Source organism: Mesocricetus auratus, unplaced genomic scaffold (genome assembly GCF_017639785.1).
Source record: "Mesocricetus auratus isolate SY011 unplaced genomic scaffold, BCM_Maur_2.0 Super-Scaffold_100007, whole genome shotgun sequence".
Lineage (NCBI taxonomy): Eukaryota > Metazoa > Chordata > Mammalia > Rodentia > Cricetidae > Mesocricetus > Mesocricetus auratus.
In genome coordinates, this window is record NW_024429191.1 from 51,997,676 (window position 1) to 52,022,987 (window position 25,312).

The 25,312-nt window shown below is 48.8% G+C and overlaps 2 protein-coding genes and 1 long non-coding RNA gene across 4 annotated transcripts in view; 2 read left to right on the top strand and 1 right to left on the bottom strand.

Moving 5' to 3' along the window:
• Itgae (integrin subunit alpha E) overlaps positions 1 to 1,299 on the top strand; it is a 56,301-nt gene extending 55,002 nt beyond the window's left edge. The window contains exons 30-31 of the mRNA XM_040749100.1: positions 1 to 111; positions 1,022 to 1,299. Coding sequence (XP_040605034.1) covers positions 1 to 111; positions 1,022 to 1,114 — 204 coding nt within the window. The 3' untranslated portion in view covers positions 1,115 to 1,299. The remainder of the gene's footprint in view (positions 112 to 1,021) is intronic.
• On the bottom strand, positions 105 to 25,154 carry LOC121141402. The gene is made up of 3 exons (XR_005878299.1): positions 25,040 to 25,154; positions 17,423 to 17,628; positions 105 to 286 (listed from the first exon to the last, which is right to left on the bottom strand). It is a non-coding gene; the product is annotated as an uncharacterized LOC121141402 (long non-coding RNA).
• The window catches only part of P2rx5 (purinergic receptor P2X 5), a 13,287-nt gene continuing 4,611 nt past the window's right edge, over positions 16,637 to 25,312 (top strand). The window contains exons 1-10 of one of the 2 annotated variants that reach the window (XM_005067810.4): positions 16,637 to 17,080; positions 21,964 to 22,114; positions 22,592 to 22,663; positions 23,158 to 23,233; positions 23,322 to 23,418; positions 23,577 to 23,657; positions 23,900 to 24,038; positions 24,475 to 24,608; positions 24,871 to 24,964; positions 25,061 to 25,126. In XM_005067810.4, the coding sequence (XP_005067867.1) occupies positions 16,944 to 17,080; positions 21,964 to 22,114; positions 22,592 to 22,663; positions 23,158 to 23,233; positions 23,322 to 23,418; positions 23,577 to 23,657; positions 23,900 to 24,038; positions 24,475 to 24,608; positions 24,871 to 24,964; positions 25,061 to 25,126 (1,047 nt within the window). In that variant the 5' untranslated portion in view covers positions 16,637 to 16,943. The remainder of the gene's footprint in view (positions 17,081 to 21,963; positions 22,115 to 22,591; positions 22,664 to 23,157; positions 23,234 to 23,321; positions 23,419 to 23,576; positions 23,658 to 23,899; positions 24,039 to 24,474; positions 24,609 to 24,870; positions 24,965 to 25,060; positions 25,127 to 25,312) is intronic. The other variant, XM_040749103.1, reaches the window with a different exon arrangement.

Here is a 25,312-nt window from a genome sequence, read left to right on the forward strand (position 1 = left end):
ATCACTGTCATCTTCCTGAGAGATGAGGAGCCCGGCTCTTTGCCTCTCATCATTGGCAGCAGTGTTGGAGGCCTCCTGCTCTTGGCCGTGATTATAGCCGTTCTATTCAAGGTCAGTTCCACTCATCATGTTTGCAAGGAGAAGCCACTGGGCTCTGATACTGCTTTCAGTACCTTGGAGGACAGCTAACCTCAGACCTACTGCCCCTACCCTGGCCTTGTGGCCTCTTTCCTTTGTTGTTGAAGCTCTATGTCCTGTTTAGACAGATGAACCTGGCAGTTTCTCTCTGGAAAAAAAATAGAAGACTAATTGAAGTATTTGAGCACAGAGAGATGTTCCTAAAGCAGATTTGATTGTCACCCCTTTTAAAGTCCCTACCCCAGAGTCCAGACTTTCTTAGTGTTATTTGAGGCCTTCTACACCCTGGCCTCTGTCTCTCACACGCCTAAGTCTTGCTTTGTTTTCTCCAGACAAGCTGACCCATCCCCTGAATAGGTGCCCGCTCTCTGTTGGGGCGTGCATGACTGCCCTTGCTAGGAGTGCCTGTTCCCACCCTCTCACCCCTCACACAGCTCCCCAGGAGGCGGAGCCTGAGAGCTCCCTTCTGAAAGCCTTACAGGGGGCAGTCATCACACCTGTCATTTCACCCTCTTCCTAGATCCCGAGTTTCTATAGGAATCTTTATGTCTTTAGCATGGCAGGCTGTCCCCGGCATTCTTCCAGGAAGAGGATTAGATCCAGCTGTACAACTGACTCCATAGCTAAAGTTAGTTAGTTAAAGGTGTTTAAGTGCTCTCGAGGTTCAGAGGACAGTGGGGGGGGGTCAGCTCTCGGGGTGGGGGGGTGGGGATGAACACCAGGAAGGCAGCACTCTCTGAAGAAGGGACTGGGAGGATCAGAAAAGCTCAGAGGGAGGAAAGAGAGGCCACGAAGCAGGTCTGGAGCTGCTTAGCGACTTTCTGCTTCCAAAGCAGGCGGCTACCCCAGGTCCCTCACGAGGCTTCCCTCCTCTCTGTTTCAGTGTGGCTTTTTCAAAAGAAAATATCAGCAGCTGAACTTGGAGAGTATAAGGAGGACCCAGCTGAAGGCTGACAGTCTGCTGGTGGAAGATTAGAGTCTACTTCAGTCCCGGAGCCTGGACACTCAAGTGTCTGCCACATACTCTCCTTACGTTGACCTAGGAACATCCAACAGACCATAGGGTGTTGTTCACCACTCATTGTTCCCATAGTGTTTGTGCATTGTGCAAAAGGGGAACTTGGATGCATTTTCTCTTAAATAAATTTACCTTTACAGCAATACCGCTAGCGTGTACATATTTTCCACAATTTGCCATGGGTTTTGATGACTGACAGGTCAAATTTTTATTCTTATTTTAAAATATTAATTATATTGTTTTGTTTTGTTTTGTTTGAGACAGGGTCTTTCTACATAGCCCTGTCTTGGAATTCACTATATAGACCAGGCTGGCCTAGAACTCACAGAGATCTACCTGCCTCTGCCAACTGAGTACTGGAATTTTATGTTCTTTTTTTTTTTTTTTTGATTTTATGAGACAGGGTTTCTCTGTATTGTTTTGGAGGCTATCGGTCTAGCCTGGCCTCGAACTCACAGAGATTCGCCTGCCTCTACCTCCTGAGTGGTGGGATTAAAGGCGTGCACAACCACCACCCGGCTGGAATTTTATGTTCTTTTAAACAAAAATTTATTTTATTTTTATGCAAGTATATATGTGTATGAATCTGTATGTATGTGCACATGTATGTATTTGTAGATTACTCTTGAACTCAGAGATTCCCCTGCCTCTGCTACTTGAGTGCTGAGATTAAAAGTGTGTGTTACCAAGATGGATCCTTATCTGTACAACTTACTGCACTCTTTAAATTGTTAAAACTATTACTATTATTATTAATAGTTTATTGAGTGTGCTGCAAGAGAGTGGTAGCTTGTAAATACACTATTTCAAGGTAGGTTCTTCAGTTTCCAGGGTCCAGTAGCCCAACAGAGACTGAAGGCAAAGTGGTCACTAGATCTTTCTCTCTCTCTCTTTTTCCTCTTTCTCCTCCTTTTCCTCTTCTTCCTCCTCCTCCTTCTTCTTCTACTTCTTCTTTCTTCTTCTTTTCCTACTCCTCCTCCTCTTCCTTCTTCTTTTCCTCCTCCTCTTCCTCCTCCTCCTTCCAGGGCCTGGGGTGAGGCTGGCCTAGCTTTGCCCATCTAGAGCCCTGGCAGATCCTGGCCTCTTGGAGTCTCCTCTTTCCGTTGTGAAGTCTGAAATTAAGGCTGCAGCGCCAGCAGGAAGAGAATGCACTGGCCCACTTTGGTGGGACAGATTACTGACCTATTCCTGTGTCTCAGCTGACTGCCAGAAAGAATTGGGGGCTGAGGGCTTGGAGAAGTTTGCCTCCTAGGTGAAGAAATGGGGACAATAGCTGGGGATTGTTAGAGTGCCTCAGTGGTAAAACAGGGTTCCTGTGAGGCTGCAGACGGCCTTGCGCAGCCTTATGGGTCTGCACAGGAAGGATCATCTCTAGAGACAGGCTGTCTCTCATGATAGTTTGTCTGTCCTGGGCAAACAATTTCAGGAAGGAGAGACTGCAGGAGAGACACATGGCTGTAACACTTTCCTCAATCCCCCCCATATAAAGAGTAGCAACCAGTTTTCCCCCCCCTGGAAGATCCCTCAGTTACACCCAGGCGAGGGACTTCCCCTTGCTGTGTGTGTTAATAAACATAGTTCCATCACGAAGATCAGACTCTGGTCTCTTTCTGTGTCTTTTCTTTTTTTTTTTTAATATTTTTTTCTTATTTATTATGTATACAGTGTATGTATGCCTGCACACCAGAAGAGGGCACCAGATCTCATTATAGATGGTTGTGAGCCACCATGTGGTTGCTGGGAGTTGAACTTACAACCTCTGGAAGAGCAGTCAGTGCTCTTATCCTTTGAGCCATCTCTCCAGCCCTCTGTGTCTTTTCCTTTCTTTTTTTTTTTTGGTTTTACGAGACAGGGTTTCTCTGTTTTGGAGGCTGTCGGTCCAGCCTGGCCTCGAACTCACAGAGATCCGCCTGCCTCTGCCTCCCGAGTGCTGGGATTAAAGGCGTGCGCCACCAACGCCCGACTCCTCTGTGTCTTTTCTTAATGTTGCCTCAGAAACCTAACAAGGATGACTTTGAACTCTTGGTCGCCTATGTCTCCTGACTGCTACACTACAGAGTTCTGTTGTGTCATCTTTGTATATTTTTATCCTTTTTTAAAAAAGAGACTTGCCGGGCGTTGGTGGCGCATGCCTTTAATCCCAGCACTTGGGAGGCAGAGGCAGGCGGATCTCTGTGAGTTCGAGGCCAGCCTGGTCTACAAGAGCTAGTTCCAGGACAGCCTCCAAAGCCATAGAGAAACCCTGTCTCGAAAAACCAAAAAAATAAAAAAAAATAAAAGAGACTTGTTTTTATTTTATGTATAAGGTTTTTGCTTGTATGTATGTATTGTATATACCACATGATGCCTTGTCCCCACATGGGTCAGATGAGGACATAAGATCCCTAGAACTGGAGTCACAGCCAGTTATGAGCCATCTCTTCAGACTCTTTTATTTTGGGGGGGGGTTTGAGACAGGGTTTCTTTGTATTGTTTTGGAGGCTGTCCTGGAACTCGCTCTGTAAACCAGGCTGGCCTCGAACACACAGAGATCCACCTGCCTCTGCCTCCCAAGTGCTGGGATTAAAGGCATGTGCCACCAGTGCCCAGCTTCTCCAGACTTCTTTATGTACTTGAAATATACAAACAATTGTGAAGAGAAAAATATATTAACATATAATAATCAAAATATTTCTTAAATTGTACCCACAAAGATTTATTATTGCATTAAAACAGCAGGTCTTGCCGGGCATTGGTGGCTCACGCCTTTAATCCCAGCACTTGGGAGGCAGAGGTAGGCTGATCTCTGTGAGTTCGAGGTCAGCCTAGTCTATAGAGGTAGTTCCTGGACAGCTAGGGCTGTTACACAGAGAAATCCTGTCTTAAAAAATAAATCAAGGCCGGGCGTTGGTGGCGCATGCCTTTAATCCCAGCACTTGGGAGGCAGAGGCAGGTGGATCTCTGTGAGTTCGAGGCCAGCCTGGTCTACAAGAGCTAGTTCCAGGACAGCCTCCAAAGCCACAGAGAAACCCTGTCTCGAAAACCCAAAAATAAATAAATAAAAAACAGCCTCACCCCCCCCAAAATCCCAGCACATCTGGTGATCAGTTTATTCCCAAAATAGTGCTGAGCTTCAAATGCACTCAGACATATCTGAATGAAAAAAAGAAATAAAAAGGAGAGGGCATGACTGCTCCTAGGTATGGTAGAGGAGAAACTTGATTGTAGATAAAAGGGAGAGCATAAGCCGGGCGGTGGTGGCACACGCCTTTAATCCCAGCACTCGGGAGGCAGAGGCAGGCGGATCTCTGTGAGTTCGAGGCCAGGCTGGACCGACAGCCTCCAAAACAATACAGAGAAACCCTGTCTCATAAAACCAAAAAAAAAAGGAGAGCATAGCCAGAGTCTGACACATCTCAAGATTCCAGAGTGGTCATAATTCTGAGCAGTGTGGGGGTGGGGGTGGGGGTGAGGGGTGGTGGTGGTGGAGGAGGGAGAGAGGAGAACCAGGTGCAGCAACCAGGAGCCCAAAGGTACAAAAATGGGCAGGTAACCAAAATGACTGGATTATATAGGGAAAAGCCTCTGGGGGAAGGGCAGCCCAACTCCTGGACTAAAGAGTTCAGGGTAGGGGGTGGGGCATACTAGCCCATACCCTGTAATAGGTAGGACTGAAGGATGCTGGGAGAATTTGGCAGCCAGATCTGCTTTGATATGTTAAATGGAAGCCTCAGCCATTTGTTCCAGGTTTGAAACATAACAATATCTACAATGAGTATAAAGGGAAAATGGTCATACCATTAGTAACTGGGTTATAGGTACCACTGCCTACATCCACAGTTAAAGTGCTAAATTTCAGTCAGGCCACAGTAGAAAGAGATGTCTCATTGATCTCCCACTCTGGATGCTCTAGTCCCATTTAAGGAAGCATTCTTTGTGCATCTTTTATTTGTTTGGTTTTCTGAGATGGGCATTTACCACGTCTCTCAACCTGGCTTAGCAGGATGGTCTCAAGTTCTGACTTAGAACTTAAGAGACCGTCCTGTCTCAGATTCCTAAGTGCTGGGCTTATAGCACAGTGGCACCACACCAGGTCTGAGGTTTGAACCTCACATGGTCTTATTTTTGTTTTAAGGAGAAGAAAATTTGTCCAAGGTCCCAAGTATTTACTGAAGATATCTGAGCGGCATGTGGTGGTAAACACCCAGCACTAGGGGGCAGAAGCGGGCAGAACACTGTGACCTCAAGTCCAGTCGGTTCTACGAGTTGAGTTCCAAGCCAATCAGAGTTACATGGTGAGACCCTGTCTCAAAGCAAAACAAAGTGAAATGTATTTGGACCCGAAGTCTAATGCCTTTTCCATAAAAGCCTCACTATGGACTGGTCAGCCCAAAGTGGAGTGGCATTTTTCAGTCCTGGATGGGTAGAAGCAGAATGCAATTGTTTGGGTTCCTTGGCTTCCCTCCTGAAGGCAGATGCTATAGCGCAGCCTGGGGCATCTGTGGTTTTGGCCCACACTCCAGGTGATGAGGATGTAGATATATTCTGGAGAGATGCTGAAAAACCTCGGCATCAAAGCGCCGGGCACTGAACCGAACCCTCTGCCCAAGAACCGGGGCCAGACCACTGGCTGCAAATGCAAGAGGTGATTTATTGAGTACACAGGCGCCTGCGGATGCTACTGCAACTCGGGTGCAGAGCATACCGGGCTTTCAGGGAGTACAATATTTATAGAGTTTCAATGGTTACATAAGTAACAGGCATTTCATTGGCTCATCTTGGGGGCAGGGGTAGTTCCCACGGACTAAGTTTCCTGGTATTACTTTATGAAAGACCCAGGCATACTTCAGCAATTATTATCCTGGTCCCATGACTACTATGGTGATCATAGACACAACTGGGGGCAAGGGTAGTTGCCAAGGACTAGGTGTCCTGGTATTGTCATATGAAAGTTCCCAGCACGCTTCAGTAATTATTATCTGGGTCCCATGATTGCCATAGTGATCAGACACAATTGGGGGCCAGGGTAGTTGCCAAGGACTAGGTTTTCTAGTATTGTCATATGAAAGTTCCCAGCACGCTTCAGCAATTATTATCCGGGTCCCATGACTGCTATAGTGATCACAGACATCCTGTTTTGAGGGTGAGACACCTGGTCTGGGTTTCTTTCATTAGGCAACGGCCTGGCCTTGCTTTTCTTTTCCTAGGGGGTCCTGGGTAGGGGTCTTTCAATGCTAGTTGTGATTCCAGAATTTGTACATCTCATTGCATGGAGTCAGAGGGTGGCTGTGCATTTTGAAGTCTTGAGTAACCTGGTGCTTTAGTAGAATCAGAAGCCTCCATGAAAAGTACATAGAAACGAAGCCTGGTCACTTTACACCAGACATCTCAGTATATAGGCTAAAGGAAGCTCGTTCACTCATTCGTTTGTTCATTCATTCATTCATTCATTCATTCATTTCCACAAAGTTTTATAAGTATTTTTGTGTGTGTGTGGTTTTTCGAGACAGGGTTTCAGGTTTCTCTGTATTGCTTTGCATCCTGTCCTGGAACTTGCTCTGTAGACCAGGCTAGCATCGAACTCACAGAGATCTGCCTGTCTCTGCCTCCGAGTGCTAGGGGTGTGCCACCAACGCCTGGCAAGTTTTTTTTTTTTCCCGAGACAGGGTTTCTCTGTATTGTTTTGGAGGCTGTCCTGGAACTCGATCGGTAGACCAGGCTTGGTCTCGAACTCACAGAGATCCACCTGCCTCTGCCTCCCAAGTGCTGGGATTAAAGGCGTGTGCCACCACCACCCAGCTCCTAGCAAGTTTTGTTTGTCTTAGTACTACCTATTTCATGGAGGTTGAATGGTAAAGTCTTCCCTGCCCACATTGTCCTATTCAGAGGATCCGGATCTAACTAATGACATCAAGCAAGAAATCAATAGTCCTAAATTGCACAGATCCTGGCAGGGGGTTTAGAGGAGGAGACCTGTGAAGGACTGAGGTGGGATCTGTCTGGGCAGGTGCCCGGATGTCGGGACATGAAGAATAGGAGAAAGCACGGGTGAACTGATGGGCTACAGTGGGAGTCTCGGAGAGTACGAAGCTGAATAGGGAGGCGGGGCACCCACATCATGTGGAAAGTTATGAGAAGGCACAGGCACCTTGATGTGGGGACACCAGACCTTGAGCAGAGACCCACTTCCCCATCGGCCTGGGAGTAAGCAGCTGTAAGACAATGTTTACTAAAAACAATACAATGCCTGGGGCAATAAGTTCCTGAAAAGGGCTTACCCACGGGAACCACCCTGACCTCGACCTTTCCCAAAGACTATCCACCTCTTCAGACCCACCCACTTCCACCTCTGGTGTCAGGGTATATAATAACCAGCCAGAAAGGAATAAAGGAGAACCTTCTTGAGGAGCCTTCTGGTCTCTGTGTCGTCAATCCCGACACCCTCACCACATTCTCGGACACAGGCTGCGCCCTGTTAAGAGCTGTCAGTGCCTTGTGGCTTTGGCTGACTCAAGTTTAAGTCTTTGTCCTTTTTCGTACTCCACTGGAAGTCATATTTTGTTTGTTTGAGACAGGGTTTTACTTTGTAGCTCTAGCTGTCATAGAACTTGTTATGTGCTGAGTGGTGGTAGTGCATGCCTTTAGTCCTAGCACTCGGGAGGCAGAGGCAGGTGGATCTCTGTGAGTTCCAGACCAGCCTGGCCTACAAGAGCTAGTTCCAGGTCAACCTTCAAAGCCACAGAGGAACCCTGTCTGGTGTGGGGGGGGGGAGACTTGTTATGTAGAGCAGGCTGGTCTTGAACTCTCAAAGATCCTCCTGCCTCTACCTCCCAAGTACTGGGATTAAGTGCATGCCCCCCCTACACACACACACACACACACACTGGGCCAGTCATCTATGTTTTTAAGTGTTTGGTATCTTTGTTTAGTTTCTCCTCAGAACAGCTACTAGAGCTAAGTATTAAATGCCAACCTGTCAATTATGATGGCTTGTGGTCACAAGTATACTTCCCACAGCAAAGAGCTTCCTTTTTCTTCTTGACTGCAGTTAAGGAACATTAACATCAAATTTATGAGGGCCCGGTGAGATGGCTCAGTGGGTAGGGTGTGTGCACGTGGGGGTGGGAATCCCTGAAGACTCTCTGGTCAGCAGGGAAAAGATCCAGGTGATGGAAGAATGAAATTCTGTCCAGCTTGACTTAGCTGGAGCTGGGTCAAATTTCTAGAATCTGATCCCAGGTTGTTTATTTTAGTCATATTTAGCACAGCACAAATTTGGGAAAAAATGTTTTCCGATGACAATTAACTCAGTGCACAGAATATGACAAAACTTAAGCCATGTTTTCATTTTCCTGAGACAGGGTTTCTCTGTGTAGCCCTCAATGTCCCGAAACTCACTCTGTAGACTCAGGCTGGCCTGAGTTCCACTCAGAGATCTGCATGCCTCCCTCTGCTTCCTGGGTGCTGGGATTAAAGGCATGTGCCACCACCACCTGGTTACATCGAAAGTCTTTACAAAGTACATCTGGCTTCTTTCATACAGATGGATACTGTTGACTCAAACAGTGCTCACGATTTAGGGACTAGGGGAGTGACTGAGGTAAACATAATGCCTATGGGAGTCAGGATTGGCCTGATCCTAAAATAACATGGAAGTCACTTAGGCTGTTGTAAAGTGCAAATGACATCATTCATAAGGATGGGTTTCATGGATTTAGAAGCAATGCTCAAGATTTAGGGGGAAAGGGTCTGGGTTAAACAATGTATAGACTCTGGGGGATAAATTCTGGCTCTACAGATAGCAAATATCACCAGGTTGTAAACTACAGCCATTCTCTAAGGAACCCAGCATTCTCTAAGGAAGAGGGATAAACTTCCTTTGAAGATTTTCCTTCCTTTGACAAAATAAGTCTACATGTTTAACTTTCCCTGGCTTCCCCAGTGCTTATCTGTGTGCACAAGGACCTCTTGCCCTTTACAAGGGTGCTTGCTGCCAAACTTGAAAACCTGAGATGGATCCCCAGAACCTACATGGTGGAAAAAGAACAGATTCCTCCAACCTCTACATGTGCACCATGGTATGTGTACACACACACACACACACACACACACACACACACACACACACACACACACGTGTCCCACTATGGGGGTAAAAATGATTTTTACAAACCCTGGAAATTATAAGTTCTTTCACGGATCAGAAATAGCTGTTGTGAAATGTCACAGCAGAACTTCTCAGAGCAAAGGGGAAATTAAAGAGCAGACTGCCGTGGTGACCCCTCCCATGCCCTGCCTTTCTCACACTTGGCCCTGGGCCTTCCAGGATGCTCGGGACTCCGAAGGAGAGTCACATCACCTTGTAGAGACCTCTGCCCATGGTTGCCTTCAAATCTCCTACCTCCCGCCTCCCCTCTCCTTGGGGACTGGAAACTAGAGCTAGCTCATTATGTGGAAGCAGCGTCTGAACTCTCCAAGACCCAGGCCCTGGGAGATTGGTGCCTTGTTTCCGGTTTCCTTCAACTTTATGAAGAACGTTTTTTGAGTCTCTTAGGCCAGAGGGATGTTTTAATTCACTGTCCCTAATGCTGAGATAGGGGGAGACCATGCATCTTAGAGTTTGTGGCGGTGGTCAAGTGATACTTCCAAGCCACTGGCGGAAGCAGCGATGTTACTACTTCCCTGGTCACCGACCCACAGCTGGTGTTTTTCTGCTGGACCCTGGAGAAAAGGGAGCTTGTCTTTTTTTTCCTTATTTTTTTTATCAATTTTTAAAAAGATTCGTCTCATGTGTACGAGTGTCTTGCATGCATGCATGTATGTGCACCGTGTGTATGCCTAGTGTCTGCAGAAGTCAGAAGAGAGAATGGGGTATTTTGGAACTGGAGTTAGGGATGGTTGTGAGCCACCATGTGGTGTGCTGGGAATCAAACCTGGGTCTTCTGTTAGAATAACAAGTACTCTTTTTATATTACATTTTTTAAAATTGAGCTATACATTTTCCCCACTCCCCTTCCCTCCTCCCTCTCCTTTCTTCCTCCCCCCATCCCCCACGCTCCCAATTTACTCAGGAGAGCTTGTCTTTTTCCCCTTCCTAGGTGGATCCATGTATGTCTCTCTTAGGGTCCTCTTTGTTACCCAGGTTCTCTGAGGTTGTGGCCTGTAGGCTGGTTGTCCTTTGCTTTACGTCTGTTATCCACTTATGAGTGAATACATATTATATTTGTCTTTCTGGGTCTGGGTTATCTCACTCAGGATGGCTTTTTCTAGTTCTGTCCATTTGCCTGCAAATTTCAAGATGTCATACAACAAGTACTCTTAACTGCTGAGCCATCTCTCCAGTCTCCTCACTATGGTTTCTACAGGAGACTGCCCAGGACTCCCAGCTGAGCAAGATGATACCAAACCACGGGGAAGACAGACTTAAAAGGTGCCAGGTCTTAGGAGAAGGGAGACGACAGAACTAAAAAGGCCCGTGGAATCTGTGTTCTAAGTCCCCTAACCACAGTGTATGTCTGAGCTCATCCAACCAGATGCAGGCTTGTGAAACAGAGTGGTGCTCTGGCTGCTAAGCTTGTCCATGACTTCTGGAGACCGTGCTCATTGTGAAGAGGCATGGTGGGCACTTGGTGGGTGTAAGGACTCAGGCATTATGCTGTCCTGGCCCTCTCACCTGGCAGAATGCACTCAGGCAGTACCTTGGTCAGCCCAGGTGCAAAGGACCCCTTTAAAGGAAAGACCTCCGCCTACTTTCCTTCCCTCCCACCCTCCCCTTTTCTGCTGTTCCCCTGGGGCAGACAGGACTTTCCCTGTCTCACTCTTCTCTTTTGTCCTCTCTCTGTGTTTCTTTTCTCTTTTCTTCCCTTTCTAATAAAAGTACTCACTTAAGCTCTGCCTGCCTGACAAGTTTGTCGTGCCCCCCCCCCCCGCCCCCTCACCTTGGCGGCAAGGTCCCCCACGAGTTTTACTTTAACAGTGGGAGGAAGGGATGAAAGGTGAGAAGGCGGGAGGAGAGACTAGCCTCCCCACTGGCCCCCGATCTGACTCCAGGAGTAACATTTAGAGGCACTTGGTGGTACTCCTGTTCCTAAGAGCTGTGGGAGATGATGCAGAAGGTGTCTACTCTCTTTGACCCCCCCCCCCCCCGCAAATATGGGGAGATTTCTTTGTCCCTGAGGACCTCTACACAACCGGCAGGAAGACAGAGTCTGTGGGACCCTGGCCCCCGCGATGAGTTCCCTCCGTAGTGACAAGACAGACAAGGATACTATACATTAAACAGCCCCCCAAAGGTGAACTGAGAGTCCCAGGGAATGGGGCTCATTTCAGCAAGGGTGAAGTGGGCTTTGCAAGGACCTTTCTGGTGGGCTTACCAGGTCCTTGGGCAGAGGAACAGATGCACCTGGGTCTAGTTCTGACACGGAGGCTTCCGAACAGTATGGTCATGGGTCATGGGTACATCTAACCTGGGGAGGGGGCGGGGATTAGTGGTGGTGGTAAGGGTAGTGACAGTTCTAACCATGTGGGGAGGTTGTGAGGATTCACTAGGCAAGGAGGACTCTGTGGGTATGAATGCTCTGAAATACTCATTATGGCAGTAGTGACAAGGATCATTTTGCCAGGGCATTGTGGGACTCTTTTATTTTTAAATTTTTATTTTTTATTTTATGTGCACTGGTGTTTTGCTTACATGTGTGTCCGTGTGAGGGAGTCAGATCTAGGAGTTACAGACAGCTGTGAGCTGCCGTGTGGTTGCCGGGAATTGAACCTGGGTCCTCTAGAAGAGCTATCAGTGCTCTTAACCACTGAGCCATCTCTCCAGCCCCAGACTCTAAGACTCTTGACATGGAGCTAGTTAAATCAAAGAAAATGGTTCCTCAAAGCAGACAAGAGTTAGGGGTGTAGCTCTCAGTGTAAGCTTAATATTTGCAAGGCCTCAGGTTTGAGCCCAGCATGACAAGAACTGCCACCAAAAAGAGACGAACAGGAGAGAGTAGCAGGCAATGATTCTGGAAATGTCCTCAGACTTAAAAAAATTTTACTTATTATGTATATAGTGTTCTGTCTGCCTGAATGCCAGAAGAGGGCATCAGGTCTCATTATAGGTGGTCATAACTACCATGTGGTTTCTGGGAATTGAACTCAGGACTTCTAGAAGTACAATCAACACTCTTAACCTCTGAGCCAGTTCTCCAGCCCATCCTCCGATTTTTAGTATCAGTGATGACTAGAGCGCTCCTCTCCCCGTTGGGCACAGAGGGTGCTAAGTCTGAGCTTGTGGGCATGGCCAGTTGGCCTCAGGAGGTAGAGATGGAGTCTAGATATATTTCCCCCACCTTATTTTAACTAAACCTTAGGAAAGAATATGGTCCACACGGTAATGTCAAATACAGGCATACAGTTGAAACATTAGCTTTAAGAAAGCATACCTAGCAGGGCGGTGGTGACGCACGTCTTTAATCCCAGCACTCGGGAGGCAGAGGCAGGCGGATCTCTGTGAGTTTGAGGCCAGGCTGGACCGACAGCCTCCAAAACAATACAGAGAAACCCTGTCTCGAAAAACCAAAAAAAAAAAAAAAAAAAAAAAAAAGAAAAGAAAAGAAAAAGAAAGCATACCTACCCTGACTTCGTAAATACACCCTGGGATTTTATTCTTTTTAAATTAGATTTTATTTTTGGTTGATTGATTGCATGTGCTTGTGCACACTTGTGCTGTGGCATATGTATGGAGGTCAGAAGACTACCAGCAGGGACCGGTTCTTTCCTTCCACCATGTGGAGCCCCAGGGATTGAACTCAGATCATCAGGCTTGGCATCTCTACCTACTGGGCCATCTTGCTATTCCCCTCCCCCACCTTTTAAAGACACAGTAAGCCTATGTCATGACCAGCCACTGTGTATAAGAAAGAGGCAATCCTTTCTTCTCTAAATACCCCGAAAGGTCTCTCGAGCTTCTGGATAGTTCTGTCGGAAGCTGTAGCCTACTTTCAGCTATGCGGTGAATGTGCAGGAGGGCATGGTAGAGCAAGACTTCTCTCTCTGAAGCCAGAGCTGCCATTGCGACAGGTCAGAGGACAGGTACCCGACATTCTGGCCTCTTCAGCAGCATATACTAGATTATTAGAGGTGTCAGGGTTAGAGACTTGGTCCTGGTGGCCTTAAGGACCTTGACCACCTGTCCTCAAGAAACCTAGTAGACAAGTTATAGTGAAAAGCAGAAGATGATATATTCAACAAGGAACAAACAGATCCAGTAACTCCCAGCCTTCCCCTGTGGCCCTAACAAGAGGTTTGGAGAAGGCAGGAGTATGGATAACTAAGCCATCCTGGTCAAGATGTGGTCCTGCCCTCCACCATTCTTAGCTGCCTCTCTTGCAAGGTAGCCTGAGAAGCTATCAGAACTGTATGAAATCTCTTCCTGGGAGATGCTTCTAGAAGGGACCAGGCTTCAGTCTTCTCTTTCTCCCAGCATGAGGCCCCTGGGAAAGTTTCAATTGTCTGATAGTCTGAGGGAAGGTACAAGCATCTCTTTAGGATATCTTCGTGTCATGACATTTACAGTAGGTGTCCAGTAGAGGGTTGAGCAAGAATGGAAACTGCAGGGGAAGGAAGCATGTGTGGGTGCATACCTGAAATCCCAGTGCGGAGGAAGCTGAGGCAGGAGGATCACAAGTTTGAGGCTGGCTTGGACTACATAGCAAGCCACTGTCCTCAAATACTTCTACCACTGGACCTAATCTAGTGGGCTCTGCTCTGCGTCTTGGGGCTTCAGTACATATCAGGGCATCTGTCAACAAGCAGGCTCTTTCAGAACCCTGAGTGGGGAGTGGAGAGGGTCAGTCTAGGTACCTTCCCCTGGATCTCTGTCTACTCTGTCTCTCTGTGTGTGTGTGCACACACATATGCATGCCTGTGTATGCATGCACACATATGCAGGTGCACTTATGTGTATGTGTGCATGGCATGTGGAGGTCAGATGTGGCATTAGGCATCCTCTTTTATTGCCCTCTTCCTATTGAGATGGTGCCTCTCACTGACCCTTGAGCTGTTTTAGCTAGACTTAGCTGCTCAGTGAGCCCCCAGGATTCATCTGTTTCTGCCCCCCCCCCCCGTACTGGGGTTGCTGTGAGAAATCACATACTGTCCAAAGGTCCTAGCTAACACAGGAAGGAGGAAAGTCATTTCCACAAAAAGGATTGGTCTTTTTTAGGGGCGGGGGTTCTTGAGACAGACTTCTTATCTTGGCTGTCTGGGGACTAACTCTGTAGTCCAGGCTGGCCTCAAACTCACAGTAATTTAGTTTGGGCCTGCCTCTGCTTCCTGAGTGCTGGAATTAAAGGTGTGGGCCACCTCCCCCTGGAGGTCTTCAGTTTTTTAACCCGAGAGTGCAGGTGTGGAGAGGCCACTGAGGTTGAGGTGGGCTGTATACCTGGCTGGTTCCTCAGTAACAGGAAGAGAAGTGCCTATTCTTCCTCTCCCAGGGTGATCTCTTAGTGACTGTCACTACCCAGGATGAAACTTTCATCCTACGAGTTGAACACAAGACTGTAGGATGTGAGATCTGTGCTTCTATGACACCATCTTTATGCTTCAGGCAGCTGGGCTGTGGGCTATGGGACTCTTTCCCGACGAGTATTTCTCAGGGTTAGATGTTAACAGATTCCCACCAGCTTTCCAGCTTGGAACATCTACCTTCCTACTTCACCCCCTTATGTTGGGTGGTGGGTGGTGGATGCCTTCCAGTGTGAGAGCATCATCACTCTGTGGTGGCTGCTTCCCCTTCGGCTATTGGAGAGTCAGGCTAGGAGAGGGCTGAGGTGGAGGCTGGCAGAAGATAGGATGCCTTCAGCTTCCAGGATCATGACTGGGACAGACTGGAGGGTTCAACTGTGTTTAAAAGAAACCGGGCTCAGGCCTAGGTAGTCATTTGGTTAATATACAGAACTAGCACATGGCAGGCATGTCACTGGACCTGGGACATGAGACTATCCAAAGCAAGACCCCCAACCTCTAGGAGCTTCTGGTCTTGGGGGGACACAGTAAGCAAATTAGTGAGATCATCCCAGGTATTGAAAATGCTTTGCAGATAGCCTGGCGGGCAGAGGCAGGCACATCTCTGTGAGTTAAAGGCCAGCTTGGTCTACATGGTGAGTTCCTAGACAGCTAGGGTTACACAGAGAAAGTCTGTCTCGAAAAACAAAAACAAAAATAAGTGTTCTGCAGGTCTAAGTTGGGGCCACAGGACGAGGTGATTGGAGTGGGGGTGGGAGTTACTTTAGGTATGTGAAAATAGGCCTTTCTGAGGAACTGGTTGAATTGAGCTTGACATTATAGCAACGCATGGTTTCCAAATGACACTTTAAAAACAAAATGCAGATCTCTACATCCTTTTCTAGAATGAATGGGAAATTCAAGTGCAAAGTCCAGGAATTTGTCCTTTTTCTTTTAATTTATTCTCTTATATATTACATCCTGACTCGTTTGTCCCCCTGCCCCCCTTTTAATAGTCATTCCATCCAGTTGTAAATTGGTTTGTTTTTTGTTTTGGTGTTTTGAGACAGGCCTTCTCTGTGTAGCCCTGGCTGTCCTGGAACTCATTCTGTAGACCAGTCTGGCCTCGAACTCAGAGATCTGCCTCCCTCTGCGCCACCACTGCCCGGCTTTCCCTGAGACTTTTGTTTTTAGAGATCACACCCGGTGGGCTTCAGCCTGTCTTCCAACCTCTAGAATCTGTAGCTTCAGAGAGTGAGCTTCCCACTGATCAAGAGAGCCAGGACCAGGGCCAGGAGAGGAGCACGGTTTGAATGCTCAGACACAGGTGCAGAAGACAGTGTGCATAATCCCCCATCCCTCAGCCTTGGCACATAGACCCTCACCACACCCAACCTCTCAGTACACACACAGCCCACCACCACACAGCCCCTCACCACGCAAGCCCCACATTACACACACATTCCAGTAATTTCTCACCACACAGCCCCTCACTGCATATAGACCCATGCTACAGGAAGCGTCTTATCATACATCCCTTCACCACAGACAGCTTTCTGCAGTCCACACCAGTTCCAAAGCTCAGCTCCAGAGACCTCTTCTCCCAGTTGGGCTCAGCCTCAGAAGATGGCATTGAACCCATCTTTTCCTATTCTGTCTCTAGGCATATTTTAGGGTTCCAAGCCTTAGTGCCCCAACTCTTCCTATCCCACCGCACCTGACTGGGATCGCTGGTACCTGACTCCAGAAACTTGTAGGGTTCAGACCCTGAAATCGTCCCCTTGATTACAGCAGACACAGGCGGCTAGGAATACAAGCCTGTCTGACAGCGTGAGCAGCGAGGCCAGGACAATCGGGAAACCAGTCATTACTAGTGACTGTCTCTACCCCTCTTCCTACACTTCCTGCGCTCTGGGTCCCTCCCGGATACTGCCTCTGTTTCCCCACCCATCTCCCCTAGAGCAAGTCCCGTGGGAGAAGGTAGGGGCGGGAGAGACTCCTTGGGAAGCACCTTCCCTCCTTCCTCGTCTCCGCACTCGGTGCGCGTGTCCTTGCAGGCCAGTGGCCGGAGGCACAGCCTGGTGGTGTCACCGTGTCAGTGGCCGCACCCCGCGCTGGGCGCTTGCCGCAGTCCGGCTCCCTGCGGCGGCGGGGTCCTCCTGGCCACCCGGTGCTCGCTCCCCGGTCTGCGCGCCGGCCCTCCGGCTCACGCCCTTTGGAGCCGCGCATCGGTTCGGGACTGCGGCAGCGCACACACGGAGTGCTCGGTTGGCGGCGGCGCGGCGGGAGGCAGCGGCGGGCCCAGAGAGCCGGAGGCATGGGTCAGGCAGCCTGGAAGGGGTTCGTCCTGTCGCTGTTCGACTACAAGACCGCAAAGTTCGTGGTTGCCAAGAGCAAGAAGGTGGGGCTACTCTACCGGGTGCTGCAGCTCACCATCCTGTTGTACTTGCTCATGTGAGTCCTCCGGCACTTTTTCAGGGGGATGGGGAGGGGAAGGTGTAGATACAGGGGCTTTGGGAGTGGGTCCTTATGAACCCTTGAATATAAGGGTGGGAAGGTGAAAAGTGGATACGTGTGAAACGTGGGAGGGGGCAACTGAGGTACCTCGGTTTGAAGCTATTTGTAGGGAGCCTCTTCTCCCGGAACTGGAGCGCTGGTGTTACAGTCATGGCCAGGAGGTAGCTATGCCAGGACTCTGGGCTCAGCTGCCCCCAGAGGCCTTCCTGGGCTCTGGCCTGACAGCTGGCCCCAGCACCCAGCAGGTTATTTATAAGCAGAAGCATCACACTGGCTTACTTTTGGTTGGGCCAGCTCATCCCACTGGCATGTTCTGGAACTCAGGGTTAGCTCACGGGAAACACGGGCAGGGCAGTCTTTCCAGTGTCCAGCTGCTCTACTGCCCCCCTGTTGCCATCTAATCTAGCAGGATGTAGGCTCACCAGCCCAGGGGCAGCTTGATGGAGGCTCCGCTGATAGACTTTGGTCCAAGCCTTCCTTTGCTCCTAGGAAGAGAGAAGGGCACAGGTGGAGAGAGGCTGTCACTGAGAACAGTGGCAGTTCACTCTCTTTTCCTCATTAAATGGTGTGCAATTATTGTTCCTGGGAGGGCAGTCTTAGCCTTGCTGCCTACTAATGGCTGCATCCTCTCCCCCCCGTTTTGGTTTATTTTTGGAGACAGGGTTTCTCTGTGTAGCCCTGGCTGTCCCAGAACTGCTCTGTAGAGAAGGCTGTCCTCAAACTAAGAGATCTGCCTGCCTCTTCCCCCCCCCCCCAGTGCTGGGATTAAAGGCGTGGATAATAGCTGATTTTTTTTAGCATTTCCTGGATTTTAGCACCAAGGCACTTGGCAGTGTCCTACCTCAGGCCCTTGTACTGCCTTTCCTGAGCCACCACAGATCTTCCTTCCCTAGTTCATAGCACCACTCTTTGTCCAGGTTTGAGTGCTCCAATGACACCTCTTCTCTGTCCCTCCCTGGCATTCCCATAGTCAATTAGGATGGTCATTCGTTCAGTGTCTATTTCTATCTCCCTGAACTCTGGGGATGCTGTGATGGGAGGGACTGGTGTCACTTCACTTGGGAATAGGTATGAAATGAATAAATGAATGTTGAATATTTGCTTACTGTTTTGGATTAGACAAAGCCTGACATTTCTCTGCTAGAATGGAAGACTTGCTTAAGAATCACAGCTTTCTCAGGGTTCCTTGAAAATGTGACAGCTTAGGGTCTAGGTTCCCTTACTTCTGCCCCAGAAATGAGGAAGTGGACACATGTTGGTTGACACTTCCCTGGTTCCCTGGAGAGAGTCTGCATGCCATGTCACTCACTGCATGACTCAAGGTGCTGGCTTCTTCCTCTTTTTACAGGTTTCCTCAGCTTCACCCAGATGATAGCAATACCTACGTGATAGCAATAAGTTGGTGGTTCTGTGCATGGAACTTTTGCTCTGTGCTTAGCATTTGACAAGGGCCATCTTTTTATTTTATTTTTTCTCAAGACAAGATTTCTCTGTGTAGCAGCCCTAACAGTCCTGGAACTAGCTCTATAGACCAGGCTGGTCTTGAACTCACAGAGATCTGACTGCCTCTGCCTCCCGAGTGCTGGGACTAAAGGCATGTGCCACCACTGCCTGGTTGAGCCATTTCATTTTAAAAGTATATCTTTTTAGGGGCTAGAGCAATGTCTGGGTGGTTAAGAGTGTTTGCTGTTCTTTTAGGAGTTTTGTTCCTGGCTGATTGACCTACAAGTCTCTGTAACCCTGGCTCCAGAGAATCTGATTCCCTCTTCTGACTTCCAAGAATACTGGAACTCATGAGCACACATACAGTTTATGCATATTTATCTCTTTAGAAAGGTGTGATGGAGGGCACACACCTATCTTTTTTTTTTTGGTTTTTCGAGACAGGGTTTCTCTGTATTGTTTTGGAGCCTGTCTTGGAACTCGCTCGGTAGACCAGGCTGGTCTCAAACTCACAGAGATCCACCTGCCTCTGCTTCCCAAGTGCTGGGATTAAAGGCATACACCACCAACGCCCAGCCCCGCTTATGTTCTTAGTATAAAAGAATATGAGATTTCATTTATCTATTTGTTTACTCATTTATTTGGTTTCTTAAGACATGGTTTCTCTGTACAACAGTCCTGCCTGGCTGTCCTGAAACTCCTTTGTAGACCACACTGGCCTGTAACTCACTGAGATTTGCCTGCCTCTCAAGGATTAAGGCTGTACTCAACAACTTGACTCACTTTTTCTTAATTTTCAATCCCAGTTCCCTCTCCTTCCCCTCCTCCCCCCTCCCCCACCAGGCCCCCCAGTCCCCCACCCAATCCTTACTCCGTTTCGCAGGGGGGGTGAAGCCCTCCATGGGGGAAATCTCCAGAGTCTGTCATTTCATTCAGGGCAGGACCTAGGCTCTCCCCCAAGAGTCCAGGCTGAAAGAACATCCCTCATTGTGGGATGGGCATCCAAAGTCCACTTGTATGCCTGGGATAAATACTGATCTACTACCCAAGGCCCCGTAGATTGCCTGGGCCTCCTCACTGACACCCACATTCAGGGGGTCTGGATCAGTCCCATGCTGGCCTCCCAGCTACCAGTCTGGGGTCCAAGAACTCCTCCTTATTCAGATCAGCTGTTTCTATGGGTTAAACAAGCCCAATCTTGATCCGTTTGCTCATCACTCCTCCCTCTCTGTCACTGGGTTCCAGGAGTTCAGTTCAGTGTTTAGCTGTGAGTGTCTGCCTCTGCTTCTATCCATCACTGGATGAAGGTTCTGTTTCCCAGACTCTCTGGCCATGGGATTGTAGGCTGGCACTCCCCTGATCCATGTCTAAAATCCATATATGAGTACATGCCATGTTTGTCTTTTTGTGGCTGGGTTACCTCACTTAGGATGGTTTCTTCTAGTGCCGTCCATTTGCCTGCAAATTTCAAGATTCCATTGGTTTTTTTTCCCACTGAATAGTACACTCCATTGTGTAAATGTACCACATTTTCTCTATCCACTCTTCGGTTGAGAGGCATCTAGGTTGCTTCCAGATTCTGGCTATTACAAATAATGTTGCTATGAATATAGTGGAACAGACGTCCTTGTTGTATGAATGTGTGTCTTTTGGGTGTATGCCTAAGAGTGGAATTTTGCTGGGTCTTGTGGTAGACTGATTTCCATTTTCCTGAGGAAGCTCCACAATGATTTCCAAAGTGGCTGCACAAGTTGGCATTCCCACCAGCAGTGGAGGAGTGTTCCCCTTTCTCCACATCCTCTCCAGCATAAACTGTTTAGCCATTCTGACAGGAGTAAGATGGTATCTCAGAGTTGTTTTGATTTACATTTCCCTGATGGCTAGGGAGGTTGAGAACTTTCTTAAGTGTCTCTCAGCCATTTTAGACTCCTCTATTGAGAATTCTCTATTTAGTTCTGTACCCCACTTTTTAGTTGGATCCTTTGGTATTTTGGAGACTTGCTTCTTGAGTTCTTTTTAAATTTTGGAGATCAGCCCTCTGTCAGATGTGGGGTTAGTGAATATATTTTCCCATTCTGTGGGCTGCCTTTTTGTCTTGTTGATTGTGTCCTTTGCCTTACAGAAGCTTCTTAGTTTCAGGAGGTCCCATTTGTCAGTTGTCAATGTCAGTGTCTATGCTACTGGAGTTATGTTCAGGAAGCGGTCTCCTGTATCAATTCATTCAAGGGTATCTCCCACTTTCTCTTCTAAAAGGTTCAGTGTGGCTGGATTTATGTTGAGGTCTTTGATCCATTTGGACTTAAGTTTTGTGCATGGAAATAGACATGGATCTATGCACATTCTTCTACATGCCAGCATCCAGTTATGCCAGCACCATTTGTGGAAGATGCTTTTTTTCATTATATAATTTTAGCTTCTTTGTCAAAGATCAGGTGTATGGGTTAATATTGGGGTGTTCGATTCCATTGGTCTGTCTATTTTTGTGCCAATACCAAGATGTTTTCAGGAATATAGCTCTATATAGAGCTTAATTGACTCACTACTTTTAACTTACTTGTTTTTGGTACAAAGCCCAAGGCCTTATACATACTACGTGAACCCTCTACTAGTATATCTCTTTGGATTTCTTTATTTCTTCTCTCCTCCACCTTTGGTATTTTGTTTTGTTTTTCAAGACAAGGTTTTTCTGTGTAGCCCTGATTGTCCTGAAACTCACTTTGTAGACCAGGCTGGCCTTGAACTCAGAGATCTACCTGTCTCTGCCTCTGTGAGTGCTGGGATTAAAGGCGTGCACCATCACTGATTGGTATCCTTTGGTATTTTGAGACAAGGTCTTAGTATGAAGATCTGGCTGTCCTGGAACTCATTCTGTACACCTGATAGCCTCAGCCTCAGAGATCTGCCTGTCTCTGCCTCCCAAGTGCTGGGATTAAAGGAGCATGTCACACACCTGGCAATTCCTTTCTTTTTTAGAGTTACTAATGTTACTGTTTCATGTGTATGAATGTTTTGTCCGCGTGTGTGCCTGGTCCCTGTACTTGAGGAGAGGCTGTAGTTACAGATGGTTGTGAGCCACTGAGTGGGTGCCTGGAATGGAGATGGGATCCTCTGCCAGAGCTACAAGTGCTCTTAGCCGCTAAGCCAACTCTCCAGCCTCAGACTTTGTTTACAACATAGTGTCTTGTCCTGTAGCCCAGGATGGCCTTCAACTGTCTATATTCCCGTTTTAGCGTCTTGAGTGCAGTATCACGTGCTCACGGGACAGGTGAACCCCGAGCTCTCCCTTGCACCAGCCTAAGACTTACTATGGTTCTCACTCCAGCCTGGGCCTGGGCAACCCGGGGACTGATGCCCACCTGTTGGTCATATTTCTGCAGATGGGTGTTTCTGATAAAGAAGAGTTATCAGGATATTGACACTTCCCTGCAGAGTGCTGTGGTCACCAAAGTCAAGGGTGTGGCCTATACCAATACCACTATGCTTGGGGAACGGCTCTGGGATGTAGCAGACTTTGTCATCCCATCTCAGGTTAGATCACCACCTGGGGCCTGGGCTGGTGAGGTGTGGCTTGGGGTGGGTCACACAGGAAGTACCCAGGCAACTCCATTAGTTGTCTCTTTGGGTCAGGATATAGACAGAAGCCCTGTCTGGGTCATTTTCTGCACCAGACTTGGTTCTCAGTTTTCTATGTGTCTGTTGAGACCACAGGGGTCCAGAGTGACCTGGCACAGTAGTGTCCCTGGGAATAGCTCCCCAGTTTGTCCATAGCTGTTCTCGGATGTAGAACCAGGCTGAGGTTGAAATACAATTATGGGGTGAGAGTGCTTGGGGTTACCCACCAAAGGATATCCACTTGAAAAGTGTAGGCTCATCAGACAGATGGACAATGATCACCAGTTTTGTGGTCCCCATTGTTCCCAACCCGGTGCAGAGGTCCACTCTCACCTGGCTGACTCTTCCCGAGAGGCCAGGAGGAGACTCCTCAAACTCTGTCTGGCTCCTCAGGGGGAGAACGTTTTCTTCGTGGTCACCAACCTGATCGTGACTCCTAACCAGCGGCAGGGCATCTGTGCTGAGGTTTGATTTGGCTTGCGTGTTGGGGAGGGGTTGGAAAGCCCCCAGCCGTGGTGGCAGTCCTCCTGAATCTTGGTGTGCTCCAAGAGTATCAAAATGCTGTATAAACACTGCATGGTGCCCATGTAATTTGGGGGGAGAGATGGGTTTTCTTAAAATATTTTTAAGTTTTACATTTTCATTTATGATTAGTGCCTGCTTGTATGCGTATGTGCATGTATGTGTGCATGTGCATATATGTGCATGCCGTGGCATGTGTGTGGAGGTCAGAGAACAATTTTCAGGAATGGGTTATCTCCTTTTACCATGGTTTCCAGGGACTAAACAAGTTGCCAGGCTTTCATGGTGGATGTTTTTACCCACGGAGTCACTTTGCCAGTCTGAGAACAGATTTTCAAAGGGCATGTAGCTTCAGGCCAGGGAAGAAACCCTCTTCTATCTCTGATGGGACCTAGCTCTCTAGGGGACCCCTCGCAGATCCCTTTCTTTCTTTGTAGCGCGAAGGCATCCCTGATGGCGAGTGCTCTGAGGACACTGACTGCCATGCTGGGGAGTCCGTTATAGCTGGACATGGTGAGGACCTGGAGCGGCTGGGGCTGGAGCAGGGTAAAGAAACCTGGACAGGAAGGTTCACGGCATTGTCCCTGTCCCTCCCCTGCAGGACTGAAAACTGGTCGTTGTCTACGGGTGGGGAACTCTACTCAGGGCACCTGTGAGATCTTCGCTTGGTGCCCAGTGGAGACCATGTCCATGCCAACGTGAGTGGCTGTGGCCTGTGGTCCCAGAGGAGTTGCCTGCTGGGTCTTACACAGTGGGTCCCACCCGAGGCCAGAGGCCTACCTGCCCCATAGGTCTAGGAGAGTCATAGAGGGCAGGGGCAGGTCTCCTGCTCAGGCTGCCCTGCCCTGGTTTTCAGGGATCCCCTCCTGAAGGATGCTGAAGGCTTCACCATTTTCATAAAGAACTTCATTCGCTTCCCCAAGTTCAACTTCTCCAAGTAGGTGGGGCTTGGCTGCTGGATGGGGAGGTGGGCTGAGGGCCCTCCCTGTGGCCGCGCTCAAGCTGTGCATGGTGTGTATATGAATGAACAGGGGTGCCCTTTTCTCTGCGTGGGGGGTCCCTGTTCTTGAGGGGAGTAAGATACAAGCTGGGAAGAGGTCACATCTGCCAGAGGGTCATTGTTTCCAGGGTCTGGCCCTCCTGCCATGGTCTCACCCTCCTGTCATGGCTTCCTCTTAGAGCCAATGTGCTAGAAACAAACAACAAAAATTTCCTGAAAACCTGTCACTTCAGCTCCAAGAACCTCTACTGTCCCATCTTCCGACTGGGGTCCATTGTCCGCTGGGCAGGGGCGGACTTCCAGGACATAGCCCTGAAGGTGTGTGGTGTGTGGTGTGTGGTCAGGGAGCTCTCCCTGGGCACCGGGGCTCTGTAGTGAGAAGGTGGAGGGGCATTAGGTCCAGGGTGATCCTGCAGAGTCACTTGTCCCCACGAGCTCACTGTTTTCAGAATTAGTTGTGACAAATGGCCTGGCTCTTTGAGGCACTCAGTGGGGGTGGTGGTGGGGGTGCAGGGGTGGGATGGGTGGGGAGGTGGGGGGTGGGGCTGACTTGGCATCTGCTGGGTAGTTCTCTGAGTCCAGGGCACAATCAGAAACAGTTGAAAGGAACCCCGTGGGCGCATGTTGATTTGTGTATAAAGTGTGGCCAGGCCAGGCCAGGCCGCTAGCTGACCTCTGGCAATCTTGTCTGGCTCTCATAAAGGGCTGCCCATCCACAGACAGCTCTAGCATTCACCTTGTTTCTTGTGCCAAGGGTGGTGTGATAGGAATCCATATTGAATGGGACTGTGACCTTGATAAAGCTGCCCCTAAATGTGACCCACACTATTATTTCAACCGTCTGGACAACAAGCACACAGAATCCATCTCCTCCGGGTACAACTTCAGGTAACTACTGTTCCTGTGCTGCCTGGTGGCTCTGTTCTATACCCTCTGCTGGGTCAAGTCCACCAGTGTTCTCCTGGTCCAGGGGTTGGCACTGAGCATGCTGGGAAAGTCCTGTCTGTGTGTGCTTCAGTGAGTGGATCTGGGTACCCTCCTAGAGCTGCTCTAGGACCCTGGATTGCTGAGCATTCCCCAGAGCAGCCACTTTGTGCTGCAATGCAGAGAGGTAAGGCAGACGAGAGTTCCCTGGGCCCTGTCTCCCCAGGTTTGCCAGGTATTACCGTGACTCTAATGGGGTCGAGTTCCGTGACCTGATGAAAGCCTATGGCATCCGCTTCGATGTGATAGTTAATGGCAAGGTATGCAGATCTGCTTTCCATTCCAGGGAGGTTGGAGTGCCCCGGGCATCCGGCTGTCTTCCCTGCCTAACTCACCTGGCTGTTTCTACTTCACAGGCAGGAAAATTCAGCATCATCCCTACAGTCATCAACGTAGGTTCTGGGCTGGCGCTCATGGGTGCTGTGAGTACCTCCCCTGCCTTGCTGTCTTCCTAGGGAAAGGGAGGTGACAGCCTGGGAGGAGCATGCTGAGCCCAGAGCACAGGAGGGCCTGTGAGGTCACAGGGACAAGGGTGACTTCACACCCTGCCAGCCCCCCACCCCTAGGACACTGACTGACTGTAGCTCTGACTATGAGCTTGAGTGGAG